General features: G+C 38.3%; 1 protein-coding gene across 2 annotated transcripts in view; it reads left to right on the top strand.

Moving 5' to 3' along the window:
* CLVS2 (clavesin 2) overlaps positions 1 to 19713 on the top strand; it is a 79216-nt gene extending 59503 nt beyond the window's left edge. For both annotated transcript variants that reach the window (XM_086317085.1, XM_086317086.1), the window contains 3 exons: positions 1643 to 1753; positions 8966 to 9186; positions 18615 to 19713. In XM_086317085.1, the coding sequence (XP_086173211.1) occupies positions 1643 to 1753; positions 8966 to 9186; positions 18615 to 18702 (420 nt within the window). In that variant the 3' untranslated portion in view covers positions 18703 to 19713. The remainder of the gene's footprint in view (positions 1 to 1642; positions 1754 to 8965; positions 9187 to 18614) is intronic.
* The last annotated feature ends 6960 nt before the right edge of the window (positions 19714 to 26673 follow it).

Below are 26673 nucleotides of genomic sequence, written 5' to 3'. Positions count from 1 at the left end.
AGGTTACCAGCATATTCTATTTCTTAAGCTGAATGGAGGGCACATTTTGGTATTCTTTTTAGTGTGTATACATTATTTATCTTCTTTTTATGTATAAAAATGTCATGATTTAAAAACAACTATGTCTTCTTTTTTTACCTGATTCATTTCTGTTTTGTAATAATCTTTTGATGAATGAAAACCACAAATTTATAAAAGAAGTAAGACACTGACATAGAATAAGACACATTTTACCAATTTATTATTGGAAGTACCATGGTGTTTTCATAGCATATTATTCTCAGAGATAGAAATTTCTTTGCTAAAACAATGTTTGTTGACTCAAAAGCCACTGTACAAAATCACTAATTAATTTCTAATGCTCATAAAATGAAAGTGTTAGTCATTCAGTCATTCCTGACTCTTTGCAACCCCATGGACTGTAGCCTGCTAGGCACTTCTGTCCTTGGAATTCTCCAGGCAAGAATACTGGAGTCACTAGCCATTCTCTTCTCCAGGGGATCTTTCCCACCTGGGGATCGAACCCAAGTGTCCTGCATTGCAGGCAAATTCTTTACTGTCTGAGCCAACCAAGCCCTTAATGCTCATGTGTTCCCTAAAAATGAAACAGTGTTTTCAAATCTTTTGAATCTTATTCAAGAGAAAATTTAAATTAAGAAAATAGATTTACAATTATTTCAGTTTCTGTTCTTTGTTTTTATTTATGCTCTATATAGTATCCAGAAATATGTTAATTATTATGATGCCACTCAAGAGAGACTTCTAGTGGATGGATTTTTAAAAGGAGACTTTTGTAGTCAGCTCAGCATGGAATTTTGAACCATTAGGTGCATTTATGCAGAATCTTAGGACTGTCAAATGTCGTAATCTGTTTGATTTAAGGATTCTATTCAGATTTGGGGGTGGACTTGAAATGCAATTGTTTAGTCACAGATGAGAAGAAAACACCTCTGCATCACTTCAGATGCAAATCTTGCACAAGAGAGTTCTTACTGAAAGAGAAGCTGGCTTTATGATAGCCCCATTTTCCTCCTGTGGGATAAGAACAGAGCATGCGAGTTTCATTTACCTTGACAAAATGCGTGTGCGAATTTTCTTACACTACACTTCCAGGTTTTTATTTTGCTTAAGCACATTTCCTTTTTTTGGTAGCTGGAATAAGGAGAGTGTTCATAGTAAAGTTGATAATAGAATAAAATGTGTTTGATATGTGACAGTCCTTACATTATAGATGTCTACATTGAAAATTATAAAACATTTTAATTTAAATATAATTTAATATACATATATCTAACATAGATTCATTGTGCAACAGATTTCTCAGGTCTTTTATTTATATTTCTTGGTTTATAATGACTATCAGGAATTTGCAAGCTTGAAATGTGGCACTCTTAAAAACACTGAAATTCCTATCAACAACCGGTTCTTGAGAAAGATGTGCTTTATTACATATTCCTTCAGTTTCCATATGAAATTTACAGTGTTAATTGCAGTAAGGTTCTTTTTTCTTTTTCTCCTTTGCTATGCAGATAATCTCATTTAAGTGTGTGAAATAACAAAGTTGTTCACCATAACGCCTTCCCTTAACCTTCTCAATGTTTTAAAGCGTGTTTTGATTTTTTCCCCCTCCATGTTACTCTAGGATAGTTTCCCAGCAAGATTTGGAGGAATTCATTTTGTTAACCAACCATGGTACATCCATGCCCTGTACACCGTGATCCGGCCTTTCCTGAAGGAGAAGACTCGGAAAAGGGTATTTGCTTGCTTCTTTTTTTTTTGTTTGTTTCCTTTCCCTCCCCATTCAATAAGTTATCATGCATACTGCGTGTATAACGTTTGCTACAGCAAAAGTGTGCTTCTATACTGAATGTAACTATTTAATATAAAAGATATTTTACAAAATTTAAAACCTTGTGGTTAATTCTGAACAGTGTATCTGTGAAAGAAATATTTAAAAACTAACTCTCTTGCTTTTCCACAAATGGGGAGAACATTTTAGCACATTCATCATATATTAAAGCCTCAGTTTAAAAGTGAAAAAAAACAATTATGCCATGTTACTGTATTGTTATTGGTATACTTAATTTCAAGTAACGTTTAGACAGAAGTTTTATATATGTTGATAAATGGGTGTTAGTAATTTCACAATATGTATCGCATTATATATGGTGAATTTTGTAATATTTAATATAATTTTGTAGTGATTGTCATGAGCAATCATACATTACAGACAGAATGTTCATATGTAGAAATTTTAATATTTCTTTAAATTACAGGTTACTTGAATTCCAAGATTTAGTTTTATCCAACAACTAGGATACTCAAAATATGTTCCAAAATAATCATTTTTCTGAGAATACAAAGATTTATATAACTCATTTAACACAGTGCATGTGCTCAGTCACTCAGTTGTGTCCAACTCTTTATGACCCACTGGACTATAGCCCACCAGGCTCCTCTGTCCATGGAATTTTTTTGGACAAGAATACGAAACAGGTTTCCATTTCCTCCTCCAGGGGATCTCCCTGACCCAGGGATGGAACCTGCATCTCTTGTGTCTCCTGCATTGGCAGGTGGGTTCTTTACCAGTGTGCCACCTGGGGAACCCCCATACTACAATGCCGAACACATTAATCATTATAATGATTTTAAAGTGCATTTAATATACATTATTTCATCTTATCCTTTAAACATCTCTGCAAAGTATGATTAGTAGCATCATTTTCTATTTCAAAGCTGAGGAAAGTAAGTTTTAGGATGGATAAATAACTTGCTTACTCATTTACACAGCTGTAAAGTTGTAGAGTTAACATTTGAATCCAAATAGCTTCGCATTTAGAGATATTTTTACCACTGTGCTGTGACCAATTTTCAAATGATTAGTTCCACAGAAAAATATAGTTACTTCTAAATCCATACAGAGGATAATTTTCCATGTTTCTCAGTGAATGAGAAGGTCCTTCAGGTACTTTAGTGCCATAAAAGCCTTACTGTAAGTGTAAAAGTGAAGTCATTGTTAGCTGTGTGTTGGTTTCAAACATTTGTGAACAGAGAGTTTTCTGCTTATGAATTTGTTGAATATGTTTTAGTAATTTAGGAGGAAGAATTCTGTAGACAATGATCATTTATATTAGGAATTATGTCTTTCACCAAGATTCAAGTTAATTTGTTGTTCAGTCCTAAGTCACATCTGACTCTTTGTGACCCCATGGACTGCAGCACACCAGGCTTCCCTGTCCTTCAGTATCTCCCGAAGTGTGCTCAGACTCATGTCCATTGAGTCAATGATGCCATCCAACCATCTCATCTTCTGTTGCCCCCTTCTCCTCCTGCTCTCAATCTTTCCCAGCAAGAGAGTTTTTTCCAATGAATTAGCTCTTTGTATTGGGTAGCCAGAGTATTGGAGTTTCAGCTTCAGCATCAGTCCTTCCAATGAATATTTGTAAATCAAGTTAATTTACAATTTATAGTTCAAAACAATGGATTGACATGCCTCAGAAATAACACTTTCAAGCAATCTTTTGTGAAGGGATGGTCAGGTGATCGAAAGTACCTGCTGGGGTTTTTAGTACAAATTATACCTGTGAACGCTAATGTAGCATTCATTCTACACCACATGCTGTTCTAAGCACTTTCAATATGTTAACTCATTTAGTCCTTCCAACAAGGCTTTAGGGTAAGCATTATTATTTTTCTCCTTTTATAGATGGGAAAATGAGGCATGGAAGGTGAAACCATTTGCTCTAAATCTCAGCTAGGAGATAGTAGAACTGAAAATACGGATTTACTGGGAAGACTGTTCCAGGTACAGGGAATAGCAAAGGTAGTGGTTCTTGGGTAGAAACAAGCCTGGAATATTCGACAAATAGCAAGGAGGCCTTCCCAGGTGGCACTAGTGGTAAAGAACCCACCTACCAACGCAGGAGACATAAGAGACACAAGTTCAATCCCTGGGCCAGGAAGATCCCCTGGAGGAAGGCATGTCAACCCACTCCAGTATTCTTGCCTGGAGAATCCCATGGACAGAGGACCCTGGTGGGCTACAGTCCATAGAGTCCAAAGAGTTGGACACGACTGAAGTGAGTTAGCACACAGGCAAAGAGGTCAGAAAAGTTGGAGCCAGATGAGCTATTGGAGAGGATAGTAGTGCATTGGATGGGTGGGAACATGGTGTGCCAGCTCTTGGAGGGCCTTGCACACTGCCATCAGATCTGGGCTTTCAGTCAGAGTGAAATGAGTAGCATTTGAAAGACTGAGTTCAGGGGTGACTTGTTGTGACATTATTTTGACATGATTCTGCTCTGTTGAAAAAACTGAAGAGTGTCAGATCTATAAAACAAGGAAAGCTCTAGGTTTGGGAGTTATTTGGTGGAATTTGATGATTTTGACAATGCCTTAAAAAAGACAGTGCTGGCACTATTCTAGATGGAAGGGAGGTATTTGAATTTTACCATTTTAATTACAACTACACGATTTGGGAATTTTTATATGAGAAAATAATTATAAATTAAAACACCCTTAACTTCTGCTTATATAATCAATACACAATACAATGCTATTGCTATATTTCCTTCCTGGAATCCCAAGTGATTCAGCCTTACAGTATTACTCAAGCACCTTATAACGCAAATGCTATACATCTATGTTCTGAAAAGCTGGTAAAAGAAAACCTAAAGAAAAGTTGTGAATCATCTTTCACAAATGGCCATTTAGTTCTTCATTTTCTTAAATTAAAGCAGACTTTGAGTTTCCAACATGCTGGGTTGATGGGAATGTCAACCTTAAGTGTTACAGAGATCCCTTCTCAAAATTTCACCAATGTCTGGAATATTTCATGTACAGCCTAACTTATAATCTATCATGGCCACTTTTGACATCTTCACTATTCAAGCTAGTATTAGTTCCTTGAATGAAGGTCTCTTTTTGGACCCAAGCATCTTTGTTGATGTTAGAGTCCAATGCCTAGGTTTCAATCCACTATCCCAGTGAACTTTTTAGCTGGTCCATAGATGTGGTCCTGCCACACCCCAGGAGCTGACAGGAAACTGATTTTCCTACTAGTTGTCACAAGCTTCTACTGCTTCCTCAGTATCACGGACTTTCTCATCTACTCCTTGCTAATTCTTAAAAATATTTTACCCTCCTCTTCCTATAATTATGGTCTCCTACCATAATCTCTTTAATGGCACAGTTTAGGAAAAAAATTTTTTTTTTAATTTTTAATTTAAAAATTCAGCCTAAGTATAATTGTAAGGCAATCTGAGGCAAAAGAGCCCCTAAGAACCAGACTTCTTGAGTAAAATGGAGGAAGAAAAATATGTAAGAGGGAGAATGTAGTAAAACTTCAATAAACGATGAGACAAATGTGTGCGTGGGTGCTCCAGCAGATGAGTTGCAGGAGATGTGTTCACTGAAGGCGTTCGTAGAGGATCTTAAAGGATTGGAGCAAGAAGAAAGGAGAAGCCAGTGGGGGATTGTGAGCAGAATAATATTATCTGACTGATTCAAGTTTTGACATGGTCCTTTGGCTGCTGTGTTGAGAGTAGCGTCCTGGTGGCAAGAGTGGAAGTGGGGAGAGCAGTTAGGAGGCTAGTTCAGTAACACAGTGGAAAGGATGATAGGAGTTGAGTTAGGGTTGTAGCAGCAGAGTTGTTCAGATGTTTGAATTCAGGATAGATTTTGGAGGTAGTACCGAAAGAATTTACTGACAACTTAGATTATGAGAGAAGTAAAAGATGAGTCAAAGGTTTTGGCCTGAGTAACTAGAAGCATATTTGTACCATTAGCTGACCTTGAAAATAGGGAGAATCTGATTTAGGGGAGAAAGTTATAAGTTCCGTTCTGGATATGACATGTTTGAGATGCCCATTGATCATTTAAGTGGAGGTGTGACACAGAGAGTAAAAATAGTAATATGGAGTTCAAAAGAGAGGTCTGGATTCAGGATACACATTTTCAGTGTATATGGTGAAGATCGCTCAGTCGTGTCTGACTCTTTGCGACCCCATAGACTGTAGCTTACCAGGCTCCTCCCTCTATGGAATTTTCCAGGCAATAGTACTGGAGTGGATTGCCATTTCCTTCTCCAGGGAACTTCCCCACCCAGGGATCGAACCCGGGTCTCCCACATTGTAGACAGTCGCTTAACCATCTGAGCCACCAGGTCTTAGTGTATGGACGATATTTAAACCTTGTATTTGTTCAGTCACAAAGTTGTGTCCGACTCTTTGTGACCCCATGAACGGCAGCACATGAGCCTTCCCTGTCCTTCATTTTCCCAGAGTTTGCTCAAACTGATGTCCATTGAGTCAGTGATGCCATCCAACCATCTCATCCTCTGTTGTCCCCTTCTCCTCCTGCCCTCAATCTTTCCCAGCATCAGGGTCTTTTCCAATGAGTCGGCTCTTTGAATCAGGTGGCCAAAGTATTGGAGCTTCAGGTTCAGCATCAGTCCTTCCAACGAATATTTGGGGTTTATTTCCAAATTACCTGAGTGCAGTTAGAGAAGATAATAAATCCAAGAACTGAAGCCTGAAGCTCTCTGATGTTAAGATATTACAGAAGTGGAATAACCAGCAAAAGGGACTGAAGGAGGCATCTATCAGATAGTAGGAAACCAAGAGATCCTGGGAGAAAGTGTTTTCATTGAGGAGAATCATCTACTCTACCCAGTGCTGCTGAGAGTTTAAGAAAAATAAGGATAGAGAATTATTGGACACTGAATTTAGCAGCGAGAAGGATCTTGACAAGAGCTATTTCCGTGTAGTGGTGGGAGGCAAACCTATTTGGATTGGATTCAGGGACAATGGGACAAATGTACTTGGGCAATGAATACAGATAATTCCTTTGTTGAGTTTTGCAGTAAGAAGAAGGAGAAAATAGGATAATAACTGGAAATAGAAGTAGGGTCAAGATAGGTTTAATGCATCTGTATGGGGGGGAGGCAAGCGTAGAGCTAGAATGTATGTTCTTTGATGGAAAACGTACAGAACAAAGAGGAAATCTGATGATGTGAGAGAGACAAGAGATAATTGCTTGGGAAATATAGCTGAGTGGAAGAGGGGTGGATTCTAGTGCACAGGTGGAGGCGTTGGCCTTTGTAGACTGGATTCTTCCATTGTGCTGGGAGCAAAGGCGAAGCATATGGACACAGATGCTAGTGGGTGGATCTCATCTGGTTGCCCTGTTTTTTTTCTGGGAAAGAGGAAACAAGGCCAAAGCTGAGAGCGATGTTGAGGGAGGCGGTAACAGGGTGTTGGCAAAAAAGAGAAGAAGTAGTGTGAATTGCATTTACTTGTCTATGGATTTATCACCATAACTCTTGCATGACTTGAAAGAGAAGGTTTCTGATGTGAAGCAACATGTCTGATGAAAGAAAGGTTGTATACCTAATAAAGTAGGGATTTCAGGCACTAGAATTTCATATTCCCAGGAAAATTATAGGGGTGGGTATATTTTCCTAGGCTGTTGTGTTCTGTAAAAGGAGTGGGAAGGTGGAGAATTTGCAAATAACCTGATTTAACTTGGGTCAGAAAGTATCTTCCACCTCTGTAGTATTATGTATTCCACCAGCCACTTGCTGTGATCATTTTGGCCAGTACCTGCTCTCACGTGCTTTTATATTCTTCCATAATTTATTAGTATTACTTGTTGATTGGTGACTCCCAGTCTTCTCATTTTATTTGATATAGACTAGTCTTTCTTTGGCTTTCTTTGGGCTTCCCTGGTGGCTCAGATGGTAAAGAATCTGCCTGCAGTGTGGGAGACCTCGGTTTAATCCCTGGGTTGGGAAGATCCCCTGGAGAAGGGCATGGCAACCCACTCCAGTATTCTTGCCTGGAGAATCTCCACGGACAGAGGAGCCTGGCGGGCTACAGTCCATGCGGTCGCAGAGCTGGACGTGACTGAGAAACTAAGCACATGCACACACAGTCTTTGTTTTCCAAAATATTTACTTAAGTGGATTCTAAAAGTATGGAAAGCAAGATGAATGTCTTAGCTCTTTCATCTTGAACCTAAAATATGAGATTATTTCTAAGCCACTTATAAGCTATAATCTTTAAATAAACATATAAATCTATATAAGATGACAGTAGTACTTTATTAGAGAAGACTGATCTGCAGTTTTGAGATTAATATAAAAGAGAAAAGAGGTAGCTGTTTAGGGAGAAACAAATCTTGACTATGTAGCTGAAGTGATCCTCCAATTTAACAAAAAGCTCTGTGTAGACAGTAATAACAATGATTAACATATACACACAGCTTTACAGTTTCAACTCTTTCCATTTACGATTTGAATGATAAGCATGGAAATCTGTAGCAGAGAAGATGCTGGCAACATTACAGGACATAACTCCTTTGGGATGTGACTCTTCAGTCAACCTTTCATTGTGATGATGCTAATCTACTTTTATTTACATCACATACTTTACATTATAAAGCAGTAATTTAGTGATTACAGTATTCTTATTTTTATTGATGATAATGACAAAGCCATACTGGTGACAGCTTTGGGGTTCAGTAACTTGAATGGGCTCAGCAGTTGATGAGTCCCTCATGAGAAAAGTCTGTTTTAATAGCGTTCATTATGCACATCATCAGCTTTGCACAACTAACACCAGGATAATGTGCAGATCGAAGTAGGCACATTAGATTCTGCTCATGTTCCCAGCTATGAAGCAGGACACTAAATTTTCAGTTCCAATTCTTTAAAAACGATCTGACCTTCTAGAAGCTACTTAAAGTCCCTGAGCCTCAGGATTTTTATATGAAATATTAAGATTATGATACCAGCCTGCCTGTTTCACAGAGTAAAAGAGAGGCTTAAATATGCTAACAGACATGGAAAACTCTTGTTCTGGCTCTTTATATCCTCAGTCCCTCCTCCTATCCTACCCCAACCCCTGGCGTCCACATGGCATTCATTCTCCTCTGTGGGTTTACCCCACCCTCTTCTTGTCTGTAGATATTTTTGCATGGTAACAACCTGAACAGCCTACACCAACTAATTCACCCTGAGATTCTGCCCTCCGAGTTTGGAGGAATGCTCCCCCCTTACGACATGGGAACCTGGGCAAGAACACTGCTGGACCACGAGTATGATGATGACAGCGAGTACAGTGTGGACTCCTACAGCATGCCTGTCAAGGAGGTAGAGAAGGAACTGTCCCCCAAGTCCATGAAGAGGTAAGCTGCGGGTACCTGGGAAGTGGGCTGGGCCAGGGTGGGGACGCTTCATACAACTCCAGATTTTATATTTTTCTAAAGTAGATACTTGGTGGGATTTTGAAGCCTTTCATGCTCCTGTGTTTGGATGTCTAGGAGTTTTGAGTCAAAGATAAAGTCATTCAAGGTAACCTCAACTCAGAGTTCTGCTCCAGATTCACAGAGTCTAGCTGGCCCCTTAGAAGTCACCCAATCCAGTGGCTTTTCAAACTGTATTTTAAGGTTCTTGTTGAGTGCCTCAGGGCAAGTGGGGTGGCGTGGGGACAGCGTCTCCACTGTCGTGAGACTGATGGTCTAACCAATTTTTTGGACTTCTGTGTAAGATTTCATTTGAAGAAAGGGATCCACAGCAAGCACATGCATACACACACACTTCAAACATTATCATTCAAAGCTTCTGTTCCTTTTTCAGTATCTGTGCCAGGTTTCTCGGAGAAGGCAATGGCACCCCACTCCAGTACTCTTGCCTGGAAAATCCCATGATCGGAGGAGCCTGGTAGGCTGCAGTCCATGGGGTCGCTAAGAGTCGGGCACAACTGAGCAACTTCACTTTCACTTTCCACTTTCATGCATTGGAGAAGGAAATGGCAACCCACTCCAGTATTCTTGCCTGGAGAATCCCAGGGACAGAGGAGCCTAGTGGGCTGCTGTCTATGGGGTCACACAGAGTTGGACACGACTGAAGCGACGCAGCAGCAGCAGCAGCAGCAGCAGCCAGGTTTCTCTTTAAACATTTCTATCTAGCCATTCCTGGAGCAAAACCTTCTGTTTCCCTGCGGCTTTAATCTTTACAGAATTCATTCTTGAGAATATCTAATTTTCTGCTTTGACTCTTACGGTGTTATTAGGCCTGTTTTCTCTCAATCAATGTGTATTTATTCAACACATGCTCTGTAATAGAAGCTTTCCTAAATGTTTTGGATTCAGTGTGTATAAAACATATGTCTTGCCATAGTCTACTGGTGATTGAGGGCAGAGGAGTTGCTAGACACATGCAAATACAGAACTGACACTGTGTTCGAATTCTGTAGCAAACCAGAAGACTTCTAATTCTCATGCTACCCTAGGCTGTACCAGCCCAGGCTTCATTTGGATAATGGTAACAAATATTATTTCTTGGTTGATTTCCTGTCCTGGAAACTTAGGAACCACAGCTCCTACAATTTTTCTTCACCTAGTTCATGGAGGACCCAAGAGCATCTTACATGTCATCCCCAACAATGTCTTACATCCTTCTCTGATGACAATTTTGTGGTCTTTCAGTTACCACTGACTCATGCAGTGACAACCCTGTTATTTTAGACTGACCTCTTTTATTTGTTGCTGTTACTGATGCTAGTGTGTGTGTGTGGTGTGTGTGTGTGTGTGTGTGTGTGGTGTGTGTATGTGGATGCCTTTCTCTCCCAGATTGCTCCACAACAACTTGGACAAAATGGGAAAGTTAGTGACATCTCCAGCTTTAATTTCTGCATTAATCGACAAGATTATGTTTAAATGAAGTTTGGGCTTCTCAACTCATTTCCCTTTAAAACAAGTCTTCCTAATTTGAGTTTTATGCTCTGCTAAAAGGGTTCATTGATGGGCTCTCAAAAGAGTCTGTTAAGTGCTAAAGTTGTGTTCAAAACTGTGTGGGTATATGTGTGGGTGTATATATATTGGTGTATATAATATATATAGATTTTATATATATATATATATATATATATATATATATATATATATTTCCCTGGTGGCTAAGAGGGTAGAGATTCTGTCTACAGTGCTGGACACCTGGAGAAGGGAATGGCAGCCCACTCCAGTATTCTTGCCTGGAGAATTCCAAGGACAGAGGAGCCTGGTGGGCTGCAGTCCATGGGGTCACAAATAGCCAGACACAACTGAGTGCCAACATATACACACACATATACATGTGTGTGTTTGTGTGTATAGTGCATTTTTTTTTTTTTCTGGAGAGAAGGCATATTTCATCACATTCTCAAAGTTTTCTAAGACAAAAATGGTTAAAAGCCATTGCCTAAGAATAGGTTCCTTCTGATAAAAATAAAAATCCTAATAATGATAATTATTACAATCTATCATTTATTACCAACTGCAATGGCAACCCACTGCAATACTCTTGCCTGGAAAATCCCATGGACGGAGGAGCCTGGTAGGCTTCAGTCCATGGGGTCACTAGAAGTCGGACACGACTGAGCGACCTTCACTTTCACTTTTCACTTTTATGCATTGGAGAAGGAAATGGCAACCCACTCCAGTGTTCTTGCTTGGAGAATCCCAGGGACGGGGGAGCCTGGTAGGCTGCAGTCCATGGGGTCGCCAAGAGTCGAACACGACTGAGGACTTCACTTTCACTTTTCTCGTGAATTAGGCCCTTGTGTGCTGTGCTTAGTTGCTCAGTCGTGTCTGACTCTTTGCGACCCCATTGACTGTAGCCCTTCAGGTTCCTCTGTTCATGGGAATTCTCCAGGCAAGAATATGGGAGTAGGTTGTCATGCCGTCCTCCAGGGGAATCTTCCCAATCCAGGGATTGAACCCAGGTCTCCTGCATTGTAGGTGGATTCTTTACCATATGAGCCACCAGGGAGGCCCAAGAAGGCTGGAGTGGGTAGCCTGTCCCTTGTCTGGGGGAACTTCCCAACCCAGAAATTGAACCAGGGTCTCCTGCATTGCAGGCAGATTCTTTATCAGCTGAGCCACCAGGGAAGCCCTGAGTTAAGCGCTTACCAGGTACTTTTTTTTGGGTAAAATTCATTTAAGTTTCATAGCAACCCTATTACACAGATATTTGTATCCCCAAAGTCACATAGTCTATATGTAATGGAACAGGATTCCAGTCTATGAGGTACAGAGTCTTTCACTTTGTGGATATAACTCTTTTCTGCTCTTCTGTGACAGCGTGACACAGAGTGCCCTCACTCTAGAACTGAGCTATAGGAGGATTCAGAGACAGCTCTCATAGGTGTCCTCAGTTTTTTCCCTTGCCAGCTAGTGATGCTTATTTCCTTCAGCCCCTCCTTCTGTGACTTGTTAACTAGGGCGGTGCCTTCCTCTGAGCACACTTCTTTCATATCTTCTGCATCCTTAGCTGTATCCTCATCACCTGCACTTCCTCCAGAATTTCTTACCTGCTGTCTTTGCTTCTACCCTTATCCTTCTCCATTTATTATCCACGTGTCAATCAATATAATGTTTTTAAAGTGTAAATCAGGTTGTTTCACTTCTCTGCTTTGAATTTTTAATGACTGGTAATTATACAAGGCATACAATCAATTTCATATTGTGACTTATAATATGCTACATAATCTGACTCTGCCTACCTCTTTCCTCCAAGTTTATCTCCCTTTTCTCTCCACCTTTCACAGCAGTTTTCTTTATTCTCCTTCAGCCTCTGGTTGGAATGTCCTTTTCCTCTATCTTCCAATGGCTGGCCCCAATCAAAGGTCACCTCCTCCAGAAGGTCTTTTGGTTAGTCACCAGGTCTTAATAAGCTCTACTCTGCCTTCTAGCCACTTCCAATCAATCATCTCCTTTATTTTCTTTATAGCTCATTATTAGCCTGTGAAATTATTGATTTGCTTTAATTATTTATCCCTTTCATCCTGCCATGTAAGCTTCAGGGAGACTTCAGTGGCTTTGTCTATCCTGTTCTCTTCTGAATCTTCGGTGCCTGGAGTAGAGTGTGTAGAGAGCAGAAAGGATGCTCACGAAGTACCAGTCAAATGAAGGAGTTCTCTGCTGTCTGTCAGTGGCCCCTTTTAAGTGCAGTGTTTAGAAAGGCAGAGGTGACATCTGATGCTGTCACTGCTTCCGCTGAGATTCCAGAATCCTGGCTCTGCAGCGTAGACCTCATTGGCTTTCTCTGTTTACTGTTGTCGTCACTGTTGCTGTCGTTCAGGCTGCCAAGGCACACTGCTGACTCACACTGAGCCCCTTAAAACTAGTCTCCTTACTTCTAGACCTTTATCCTCATAACTCTCTATTTCTATATTTAGCTCTTTCTTCTCAGCACATTTATTTTAATTGATTGACATCATCTTGTTATATTTGGTTCCTGCAATCCACCTTTTGAAGTCTTTTTGGATCCTGCTTCTCTTTTCCAATTAATTAGGCCATTTTGTCCCCTGCAGACGTGGCTCATAGCATGATGACTTCCCCAGCCCCGAGTTTCTTGCTTCTAACTTGGGCCGATTGGAATTTCAGACACCCTTTGTTTGGTATAGGTTTTGCATCCTGTGAAGGTTATATGGTTCTATTTGAAAACTGTTGAAGAATGAAATCAAGAGAGTTGTTTCACATGATTTTTATCTTCTCTCTGGCAGGGAATAGCAGTTCCCCATCAAGGATGGGAGAAAATCGTTTCTAGATTCCACCTTTCCTTCATTGTCTTTTCCAGTTTTATATCATTTTTAGATTGAGAGGGGGAAAAGTCATTGCTTCACAAATGAGTTGTAGGTAACTATTCCTTTGGGTGAATTCAGCTTCTTGTATAGGAAGAAGAGGCAAGCCACTGCAGTATTCTCACCTGTAAAATCCCATGGACAGAGCAGCCTGGTGGGCTACAGTCCATGGGGCCTCAAAGAGTTGGACACGACTGTGTGGCTGAGCATGATAGGAAGAAGATTATGTTCTGTGAAAATTTGTGAAGAGATAGCATAATCAAGTGAAAGAATACAAAGCTCATTAGATTATGGGTAATATGTGCTTCCACTTTATTAAATAATATTCAGCATCATAGTTCAGATCAGATCAGATCAGATCAGTCACTCAGTCGTGTCCAACTCTTTGCGACCCCACAAATCGCAGCACGCCAGGCCTCCCTGTCCATCACCAACTCCCGGAGTTCACTTAGACTCACGTCTATCAAGTCAGTGATGCCATCCAGCCATCTCATCCTCTGTCGTCCCCTTCTCCTCCTGTCCCCAGTCCCTCCCAGCATCAGGGTCTTTTCCAATGAATCAACTCTTCACATGAGGTGGCCAAAGTACTGGAGTTTCAGCTTTAGCATCATTCCTTCCAAAGAAATCCCAGGGCTGATCTCCTTCAGAATGGACTGGTTGGATCTCCTTGCAGTCCCAGGGACTCTCAAGAGTCTTCTCCAACACCACAGTTCAAAAGCATCAATTCTTTGGCACTCAGCCTTCTTCACAGTCCAACTCTCACATCCATACATGACCACAGGAAAAACCATAGCCTTGACTAGACAGACCTTTGTTGGCAAAGTAATGTCTCTGCTTTTGAATATGCTATCTAGGTTGGTCATAACTTTCCTTCCAAGGAGTAAGCGTCTTTTAATTTCATGGCTGCAGTCACCATCTGTAGTGATTTTGGAGCCCAGAAAAATAAAGTCTGACACTGTTTCCACTGTTTCCCCATCTATTTCCCATGAAGTGGTGGGACAGATGCCATGATCTTCGTTTTCTGAATGTTGAGCTTTAAGCCAACTTTTTCACTCTCCACTTTCACTTTCATCAAGAGGCTTTTGAGTTCCTCTTCACTTTCTGCCATAAGGGCGGTGTCATCTGCATATCTGAGGTGATTGATATTTCTTCCGGCAGTCTTGATTCCAGCTTGTGTTTCTTCCAGTCCAGTGTTTCTCATGATGTCCTCTGCATTTAAGTTAAATAAACAGGGTGACAATACACAGCCTTGACGAACTCCTTTTCCTATTTGGAACCAGTCTGTTGTTCCATGTCCAGTTCTAACTGTTGCTTCCTTACCTGCATACAAATTTCTCAAGAGGCAGATCAGGTGGTCTGGTATTCCCATCTCTTTCAGAATTTTCCACAGTTTATTGTGATCTACACAGTCAAAGGCTTTGGTATAGTCAATAAAGCAGAAATAGATGTTTTTCTGGAACTCTCTTGCTTTTTCGATGATCCAGTGGATGTTGGCAATTTGATCTCTGGTTCCTCTGCCTTTTCTAAAACCAGCTTGAACATCAGGAAGTTCACGGTTCACATATTGCTGAAGCCTGGCTTGGAGAATTTTGAGCATTACTTTACTAGCGTGTGAGATGAGTGCAATTGTGCAGTAGTTTGAGCATTCTTTGGCATTGCCTTTCTTTGGATTGGAATGAAAACTGACCTTTTCCAGTCCTGGGGCCACTGCTGAATTTTCCAAATTTGCTGGCATATTGAGTGCAGCACTTTGACAGCATCATCTTTCAGGATTTGGAATAGTTCAACTGGAATTCCATCACCTCCACTAGCTTTGTTCGTAGTGATGCTTTCTAAGGCCCACTTGACTTCACATTCCAGGATGTCTGGCTCTAGGTGAATGATCACACCATCGTGATTATCTGGGTCATGAAGATCTTTTTTGTACAGTTCTTCTGTATATTCTTGCCATCTCTTCTTAATATCTTCTGCTTCTGTTAGGTCCATACCATTTCTACTACCTGTCAAATCCTATCTAATGTTTTGTATATATCAACTCCTTTGCTTTTCTAAACAACTAATAAGGTGATACTGTATCCATTTTATTGATGAGGAAACCCAGATACAGAGAAGGTAAGTAACTTCTACATGTTCCATAGCTACAAAGCTACAATGCTAATATTGGAACACAGGCAGCAGTATTCTGTAAGTCATTTCTCTAACTGCTACCATATGCTATTTGCCAGAATTAATGCTGGGGATTATGCATGCGTTATTGAGTGCACTTGATCCTTAGTACATCTGTATGATGTAGATGTTATTTTCCCCATTTCACAGGTAAGGGAACAAAATCTTAGGACATTCAAATAGCCTCCATTTGGTCATGGAACTAGTAAATCACAGGATGTGGAATTGGAATCCATTTCTGTCCAAAATCTAGTCTTTCAAACACTAAAGTATAGCACAATATTGTAAATGCATAATAAATGAATAAATGATACCTGGATAATTAAAGTTAAACTACAGGTTTTCATGGGAAGAAGTTATTCATTGAAAGACAGCAGAGCCTGGAGACTAAGATGTACCATGAGTTAATGACAGATAGCTTCCTTTATTGTAGTTGAAAAAGACCAGTTCAGTAACCAATCATGCACAAATAACCCTGTTGTTTTGTACAAGAGGGCAAAAAGAAAGTCTAGACTAAAACAACAGTATACTTGGGACACTTAAATACCAAAAAAGTCTTAATCAGAAATTGTTTCTTTCTGTCTTACTTTATTGAGGAATTTCTCTGCATATGGAGCCAGCAGCGTTTATAATCGGACAAGTTTAACATCTGTAGCGCATGATAAAAACAAACTAGAAACTTAATCCCAGATTGAATAGTGCACTACAATTTAAAATATTTTATTAAAATTGCCATGAAAGAAAGAAAGAAAGAAAGTGAAGTCACTCAGTCGTGTCTGACTCTTTGCGACCCCATGGACTGTAGCCTATCAGGCTCCTCCATCTACGGGGTTTTCCAGACAAGAGTCTGGAGTGGGTTGCCATTGCCTTCTCCAGGGGATCCTCCTGACCCAGGGATTGAACCCAGGTCTCCCGCACTGCAGGCAGATGCTTTACCATCTGAACCACGGAAGTAGTTAAGGAAAGTAACAATATATAAGATGTGTGTGTGTGTGTGTGTGTGTGTACAATGTGTGTTTTAATAGAACATTATGGCAAATGCTAAATGTGTAGACTCTATGCTGTCTGAAGAGCTTTAGCGTGTACTTAATATTATTAGGATGTACCTCAACATTTGTATACTTTGTGAGATTTTAAAATAACTTTTCTGTAAAGAATTCTTTTCTTCACGGGGTAAATTGCTTTATCTTCATCACTCTCCAGTTTGAATGCGTGACATCCAGCTTCTTTCAGTTTGGAAAGTATTTATTGGATAAGAATTAAGACATTGAAATCCTACTGTGTAACAGACTCTGTGACACACATCGTGTCTGTCGCAAGGAGAGACACTGATAAAGTCCCTGCTTATGGAACTTAGAGTCCAGTGGGCGCTAGTATCAGGTTAACCCTCTAGTGCAGGACATTAAATGAACCTCTGCATATTTTAGCATGGATTCATCTTGGGGAACCAATTATTGTATTTGAGTCTAAGAAAAAGAATGTTACAGGTCTAATTATTAAGTGTTTTGTGCAATTGTCAATTGTGTTAAAGTATATTTTATTCATGTACTGTGTTCTAAGATAAATTATCATTGCTCCTTTCCCTCTTTCTTTCTCTCTCTCCTGCACAGACACACGCACACACACACACACACACGCACACACACCATATTCAACTGTGGTTAGTCTCCATTCTGATTTATGCATCTAATACCTATTATTGAGATAAAACAGTAAAAATGACTTAGAAAATAAACCTCCTGATACAACTGTTCTCACCTTCCTCTTCATTCTCTCTTTAGAAATGAATTTAAGTTTACTTCAATGAAAGAGTCAATTTATCAGTTAATCTTGTAATTATTTTTGCTTTGATAATTCCTTCCATTGCTGTTCATTTTCATTAGCATGTGTGGTTGTATTTTCACTTATAGTCTTCCTTTTTGAAAGTTAATGAGGTCTACTAAGACGCATATTGTCTCAGCAATAGCCAAATGGCTGGAATGCAGCAGCAGGGGAAAAATTCATTAAGGAAGAGAAATTTAAAAGGACGGCTGCTTCTTTAATGCCGTAGCCATTAAGATGGCAGCTTCCTGCCACCACAGTAGCACGTTTCATTGACTTTCCTCCTTCTCAGTTTCGTGTTTCCTGGTGATGAATTGAGATGTAATTCCCACCTGCTATCAAAAGCATATGTAAGGGTTTTCACATTATTTGTTTCTCTAATAGTAAAGTACTGCTGCCTAAACAAGAGAGGCTTCTAAAGTTTTAAACCATTTCATAGATTTCCAAGAATAAGACTGATTTTATTCAGATGTTCTAGTGGAAAATTTAACAAAACTCATATTGAAATATCTTCTCCTAATGTGCTCATTATACATTAAAAAAAAAGATGGTTAAAATGCACATTCCTGTTGAAGTTTTTTCATAGAGCCCTTTAAGCCAGAAATCAAGGCTCCTATTATTTCTACTTCATTTCTTATAATGGTAAATTCACCATAATAATTTCCCCTTTTAGTGATGTCCTCTTGGAATATGTCAGTCCTGTACTAAAAGTTCTCAGTCTCAAAGAAAAGGCTCTTCTTGATTGTAAAGATGAGAGCTTAAGCCTGTTATTATGTGTTTAGAATCCTCTGTTGTGCACTATTGTATTTAGAGGCCAGAGGGGGTTGCTTCTTCGTAAACAATCACCATAAGTGTGCGTCTCTCTCAATGTGCAGATTCTCAGTTCATAAATCCCTTGATGTAGAAGTTAATCCACATCCAAGAGAGAAGTAATAAAGGAGAAAAGATAGAAGAGAATGTGATTGTTTGGCAGTAACACGCTGACATTGGCTTTATTATTTCCAGATCCCAATCAGTTGTGGATCCTACAGTGCTAAAACGCATGGATAAAAATGAGGAGGAAAACATGCAACCTTTGCTCTCTCTGGACTGATAGCTTCTCTGCCCTCTCCGTGGATTAGAAATGGAAGGTACATGTTTTCAGCACCAGGGCCAGTGCTGTGGATGAATTACCAGCTGGAAACTTATTTATTCTTGTTAATGTAGCATAATATATAGGAAGGCATCAGGCTTTCCCATTTGCCTGAACCATGGGTGCCCTGGTCTAGATTTAAAGAAAAGTCAATAATTTATTCTGTAAGTGCCAAGTTCTTTGTAAATACAATGTAATCTTCACGTCAAGTTTGTAAATTTTAGTAGTAACTTAAATTGGAAGATTGGCTTTTGAGTCCATGCCAGTGAGATGAACTGTAACAAGAACAGAAAAGACGCATAAACCATCGAAGCTAATTAAATGTAGCCCTGTTTCCTATGAAGCCATATTTCAGCTATCATGGTGATTGTTTCATTGTTTTCTCTGAAACTCTGTCATACTCAAATGTACATTTAATGGGCACAGGGAGCTAAATGATTCTAGGAAATTATTATGATAAATGTACTTCCTGTCTAGGGATTTTCAGTTCACAGAAAATGTACCCTAGTGACTATCACTGGCCTTGAACTTGGGAGGCAAGAAATGGCAAATAACCTGGTAAACTCAACACTTGAACTTTCTATGTTGTTTAGTTCCTGGAGTCTTGTGAAAAAATATGTTCCCCAAAATAAGACGTGGAATTCTGAAAGAGAGTGGATTCTTTATAAACGGCTGTCTTCACAATGCGTCCTTTACTCAAGATCTCATTATATGCCTGTCTGATGTACTTTAAGAACTTTATCCCGAAAAACTCTTTGACCAAGAGAAAGAACCAATACTTGAGTAGTGTTTGACAGCTAATTTTGAGCAGAAAAGTTGCCAAGTACTGATAAGGGGCTAATTTCTAATTCTTGTGACTGGTTGAAAATATATATATATTCACACACACACACATATATATATTTTTACTGAGCTTTGGTAAATCTGTGATGTGACAGGCTTATAAAATAAATCATGCATATTCAATGGTCTTAGAGATGTTATAGATTATTGTCTGAGATGTTAACTCTGGAAAACCACTTCCACTAAAGTTAATGAAAATGAGGTATTGTGAAACAGACTTCCTGTGAGTTTATTTAAGGGAATTCAATTTAATTTGTATTGCAATCTTGTATCTGTGTCATTCCAGTGAAATATATTTTTTCTTCAAAAAAAACACAACAGGTCTCAGCATAGGCAGTATCAGGTGACAGAGAATAATAGTGTTTTTCTCAAATTTAGGTTAATTATCCTAATGATCCTGGAAGCACACATTTTCTTCTCAGAAAAGATTTTAAGAACATATTGCATCTAGGAGACATAATGAAAGCTTCTGAGGGCATCTGAGAGTCTATGTTATAGTTTAAATCTAGATTTGGAATCCTTATGTTAAAGTTTTCTTTTCACAAAAATTTTGCAAGGATAGCACATTTAAAAAATTTAACTTTAAATTTCAAATTCTAGTGTGAAAAAGCAAGATTCTTACCACCTTTTCAGAGTGGTAATTTTTGAGACTGAGACTTTACCATTAAAATATTGTCTTGAAAGAAAAATATCTCAAGGAACTTATGGAAACCAACAGAAATAAAGGCATGTAGCAGCCTTTATAATATACATTTTAGCCAAAAGCTTTAAAAAGTCCAGTTATAATTCTGTAGCCCAGAATCTTAAAATTAATATCAGTACATTATTCTGCTGTGTCACCAATGAACTGTCTAGTATTTGTAAAAATACATAAATACACATAGATATTATGAATGAAAGATACCTTTAAAATGCCAACCTCCAATCAAGTGCAGAAGAATAATGACCATTAGGTCTTCTGCTCTACCCATAAATGTTATAGAGATTGGAATGCACTGGAAAAAAAAGCCACAGCAACTCTAATCTTTCTAAGAACCCTGACCAAAGGTGTTCTTATGTTTTTTTTCCTGCTTGTCATCGTACATTTTTTGGCCTTGGGCTCTATATACTGTACAAGCAAGTGTTAGACAGTATGATGTATTGGAATAAAATGAAACAACTAAGCTCAGAAGGCCAGACAACTTTTCATTTTCATGAGTTTCTTTGATATGCACCATTTATTGCCAAATTCAGAATTCTACCAGCTTCGGACGTCAACCAGCATAGCCGGCTTTTTTCCCCTGTCGTATGCTAGTGTCATATGTAAAAATAACTCGGAAGGCATAATTTATATGTGTACCTACCCATTTATAAGTGTCATTCACGCTCTCTCACTACCCAACATTTGGAACCTGCATTGGTACTGCTGCTCGACTGCTCCCCTTCAAATGAGCAATTGAGAGTGGTCTGGGTCGTGTGAACTATTTTTAAATGCCTGAACAAATGACAACAATGTGTTTGAAATTGCTGTATCTAGTTCAGTCTGCCTATGGTATCTTCAGCCCGAAAAAAAACTTGCAGTAATCTTTTAAAGCTGCTTATAGAACATATGATCAACTTTATGAATTTTCCCCTCAGCACCAGCTAACTGACACCATTTGGGAGTTTTCTTTTTCCTCATGATTTTCTGTGGTATGTGATTATGTTTACTGTTACATAACTTAATAAATAAGCACTCTTATATTCTTTCGATATAGCGCAGGCGGGCCTGGCGTGCTGCAATTTATGGGGTCGCAAAGAGTCGGACATGACTGAGCGACTGAGCTGATCTGATCTGATATTCTTTCGATTTCATTGAGATAGTACATCCCCACTCATACACAGACACTAACACGACACTGTTTGCCCTAATGATTTGCCTCTCTATTTTGACAGCTGTGCTTTCTCTTTTCAGTTATCTTGTTACTTAAACTTTGTAGACATCAAAGCATCATCACATTTGATTTGGAATAGGCCCGTAATTCATTTACTCCCTTCACTCAGCCTTCCCTACCTTCTACATCTGGTATTATTTCTTTTCTCCAATTTTTCAGGGGCAGCTGCTTCCAAAGCTGGTTAAAAATAAGTAGCTTCCTTATGTTTTCAGTGGTATTTGCACACATTTTTGACTGATATTTTTAAAGGAAGAGATTATCATAAAAATATCCTCTAAGAAATATGAAGTGCCTCTTTTAAAATGGAATAAAGCAGTGATACTAGAATATGGATTCTATTTGTTCTCTCTTCCAAAAAGTAAACACATGCATCTCTATTATAACGGTGAGATACAGATATCATTTGAAGAAGGATATTTGAGATCTTGCTTTGAGCTTTCTTGTATAGTATTGTCTTTATTGTGTAAGTTCAGTATAGTAACTTGAAAACATTATTGACAAACAAAAATACAGTATTAAATTGAGTTTTGTAAGCAGGTTTTTCAAATGGGCATGCATGATTATTTTTATTTCAATAATGGTTTACGTAGGTATGAGCAGGGACATTCCTCAAGTGTTTCCATGTAAAATCCCTGTTTTCTTTACAATCATAAGCAGGAAAGCCAAGCAGCTGGGTTCTCTTTAATATTAACTAGGTCACATTGTTAAATTAAACATTTGAAGTTTCTGTAATATTCCTGAGGAAACAGAGGCCCTCTAAGGCATCCAGAAAATGCAGAGTTGTTTTAGACATCAAGAAATATGTTTATGACTTGTCACGAAAAGAAACTTTGAGCCATGGCAGTGTGTCTTTAGGAACAGACTTCCTTTTCTTCTACAAATAACCCAAAAGCATATGGACATACCTTTACAGAAGTTCTATCAAGAAAACCTGCTGAAAGGTTGTACGGTCCTCTGTTGTTTTATTTAAGTGTCTAGCTGGTTTGGTTGGTTAATAATATCTCTTTGGCTTCTTATTTGGTATTTATTGATGATTACTTGAAACATTGCCTTCAGTTATGAGGCTATTTCAGAATGATTTTCAACACACAAAATAAATGGAGCAGAGCTCTGGTAGGATGTGTGAACGTTCAGATTTGGTATTTATATTTTTTGCATCAACCAGCTAATAGGCAAATGTTCCATTTTATATGTGCTATATAGATATTACAGATATATGGTCTAAGAAACAGTGATACATTTTAAATTTATGAGGCTATTAGATCATGTAAGAATCAGCAGATTATCTAAAATATTAATATAGAGGATTGGCTAGGTGGGTAGCATGTGTAATTATCTTTAGCAATGAAAAGGATTTTTTTAAATAATTTTTGTTTTAGTTGAGAAAACTGCTTTCTAATATGTTATTAGCACTAGTTAGCAGTGTTACCAGTATTCTTACAGACAGAATACAAAATTCTACAGACAGAAGAGCCTGGTAGGGTATAGTCCATGAGGTCGCAAACAGTCAGACATGACCCAGCACACACACACATATCCAGCACTATTAGTATTTGAAAGGGAGAAAATAATCAATATAAAAGAAAGCTTGGCTTTGAAATATTATTATATCTCAACTTAAAGAATATAAATTTTTTCATGAATTGAAGTTTTTATTTTGTAAATATCTATAGGTTAGCCCCACACATGGACATAATACTGTGGAATTTATTCTGTGCTATGTAGAAATTTATTCCCCTGTACCATAGGAAAAAAATATAAAATAGTAATTCACTGGACTGAAACACCCAAGTTGTACTATTTTTTTAAAGGAGTGCAAATGGTACTGTTGAAATAAAAAGATATATTTAGAAACCAAATAAGTATAGGTATTAAATACAATAAATGCACTTTTATAGTAAATAGTGGACATTGTTATGTTTAGACAGTGTTTGGTCAGTATTTGACTTAGTTTCAAGTTTCCTGCATATATTTTTGTCCTTAATGATACTGATGCATTTATTCTGTCAAAATTAGTTTTTGTGGTGAATGAGAGGGACCTAGATGAGAATCAAAATAAACATTAACGAAACAATTAAGAGTGAACAAATCCTAAACCGTATTAAAAAATTTCAATGGATTATAATTGGTTTACATATAACAGAGGTTCAAAGCTTTGTCTTGTTTCTAATTCAGTCTTTCAGTTTTCATATTTCTGTAAAAGATAAATGAAACTTTCCAACCTAAGTAATTTTTGTTTTCAAAACTGTCCGGATTAAATAAGAATACTACTAAGCATACTCTTTACTATTTGGCTCAGCTACCTTTGACCTTTTGAGGGAGTTGTTTATTATAATACAGTATTATAAATGATATAATTTTGAATAAATATACATTTCTGCTTTTAAAAAAGTCTTTATTTTGCATATGGTAAATGTTGAATTTTGTAGTGTGGATCTGTTGCATCTGTGAAATGGAGATTTCTAAAATGTCATCTAAAAATGGACAACAGTAATTTCATTTTGAGGGAAATTGTAGTTAGCCATTTTGGTTAGGACACCTGAAATTTTCTGATACTTGTATGTTTGGGGTTAAAGGGAAAAACATAATTTCATCAAAATTACATTTTCAGTATGTTGTAACTTCTAGTCAAGCCTTCAAAGGACAGCTTGAAAGAAGAAAGTTAACTTTTAAGTCTCATGGAGCAGTGGGAATGATCAATAAGTAAAATAGCATTTTCATGCAAAGTTATTGGATTAAACAAGAAGCTAATTATAAAAACATTGATTTAAATAAATCCTATAAAATAATTCTGGTTCAAAATATTAAGTAAAATAAAATTTTCAGTTTAACATGAAAAAAATGCCTCCTCAATAAATACACAGTTGTATCTTCTGTGAGTTTCCTCGTTTATCCTATCTGTGGATGAAAAATCATCTGATGAGGGAAAGAGACATCTGGAACCCTTTATATTTGATGTACGACTTTAGCTAAGATGCAGATGATTTTCCTGTGCACAGCTTTTGAGGTTATCATGTCTTTTAGAGTTGCCTCTTTCCCCAGCTCTGTCAGGAGAAGCCCAAGTTTTCTAGCAGCTACTGGAGCATTCTGAGTGGGAATAAACCCAGGCAACCAGAGAATACTCAAAAAGCCAGAGATACAGCCGTACTTCTTGTCGCCTAAAAGTGCATTAAACTGTATCATTAATTCTAAATACAGAAGATGATTTCAAAATGTCAAGAGTTTCTGATATCAAGAATTAAATATCAAGATAAGAGGCCATGGGGACGTGATGGGCAGGGTGGTGATGTATAGCAGCACCATAACCCTTATCTCTGAGTAATCACTTTTCTCTGAAGATAAGATATCCTCTTACTCCCCTTTAGCTTCCCCAGGGGCTCAGCCTTAAAGAATCTACCTGCAGTGTAGGAGCTGCAGGAGACATGGGTTCAATTCCTGGGTAGGAAAGACCCCCTGGATGCGGAAATGGCAACCCACTTCAGTATTCTTGCCAGGAGAATTCCATGGACAGAGGAGCCTGGTGGGCTATAGTCCATAGGACATGACTCAGTCGACTTAGCACACACAGATGCTCTTATTCCTATTTTTCTAACTGGAAACATAAAAGTATCCTCTGGAAACTGTATATGCTTTGTAATCTTTTAGGGAAAAAAAATGCTGCGTTATATACACAAAAACACAATTCACTCAGTTGCATAGGACTGAAATATTTGCATGCTGATTTATAAGTCCTAAAATTTTTAAAATACATATAATAAGACTTTATTGCTAGAAAATTATTAAATGTTCTTTGTATCTGGGATTCATGGAGAAGACTGGTAATATCCTTTCTGTTGAATCCATATATCTAAACATTTCATTTGGATGTTTAATGGACATACCGCCTTTAACACTGACGAAACTAAATTTCTTTATCCTGAACCTGCTTCCTCTTTATAACCTTCCCATCTCACTCAGTCAGTCCTAACCTTCCAGTTTCTAGGGCTTAAAATTTTATAGTCATCCTTTCTCTCTCTTTTTAAAAAAATCTCAGAACCACATCCAATCTGCTAGCTCATAGTTTCCACACTCTGTCTACTTCTCTAAACTTCATCATCAGTACCTTGTTCCAAGACCTCACTTTCCAACTGGAATAATAATCTGAAAACTCATCTCCTTGCTTCTGCTCTTGCCCTCTAGAGTAAATTTCTAACATATTAACAAGGATGAGCTCAGGTGATTTCATTCTTCTGAAAACCCTCTGCAAGAGTAAAAACCAGGGTTCTTACGTTGATGTTTGAGGAGTGATAGAAAGTTTGTAAGCACCAGTATAGCAGAAGAACATATTTTCTGATTGGGCTGGCATCATTACCTGCACAATGCCAACATAATTGTTAAGTAATTTCTTGCTTCTGAAGTTCTAGACACTGTACTCTTTCACCCTGACCTTGATTTTTCTTAGGTCATCTCTTAAGCTTTCATCTACTCTTTATTGTCTTCTGTCATCCTTGCAATTCTAGGAACTTGTCAAGCATTCCTCCACCTCAAAACTTTCACTCTCTGTTGCTCCTGCTTCTTTCCACCAGATATCCCCATAACTTTTTCCCTCATCTCCTTAAGATCTTTGCTCAAATGTCACTTTCTTAGAACTCTCTGGATTTCCCTGTTTAAAACTACATGGCCCTTTGATTCTTCACATTTTTTTCTGCTCTATTTCTTCTCCATAGCTTTTATCACCTCCTAATACACTTTACATTTTCCTCTAATAGCATATGAACTCCACACAGGCAGGGATTTTTGTCTGTCTTGTTTACCATTGCATTACCAGTGCCTTGAATAGTGCCTGGAATTTAGTAGCAAATCCAAGAAGATTGCATGAATATCTTAATTTGTTGTTTCAGCATGTTATATATTAGCTGGTAGTACACATTTGAGAAGGGCTCTTTTTTTCATTGATAAGAATTTTTTAAAAAATTCATCATCAAAGTGAGAATTTCACCTCTCTGATGATGGTGGAATCATCAACCAAGAATTACATTCCCTTTTCTCCCAAATCTGGTTACCACCCCAGGGCCTAAGTTTTACATCAGTGTATGAGCTTCATCTTTGGAAGCTTTATCTAAAGTGAAAGTGAAGTCTCTCAGTCGTGTCTGACTCTTTGCGACCCCATGGACTATAGCCTACCAGGCTCCTCTGT

This window comes from Bos grunniens, chromosome 9, assembly GCF_055505025.1.
Source record: "Bos grunniens cultivar Pamir isolate PY7600 chromosome 9, Bosgru_T2T1.0, whole genome shotgun sequence".
Classification (NCBI taxonomy): Eukaryota; Metazoa; Chordata; class Mammalia; order Artiodactyla; family Bovidae; genus Bos; species Bos grunniens.
The sequence above is the reverse complement of the archived record's forward strand: the minus strand, read 5'-3'. Positions and strand labels throughout refer to the sequence as shown.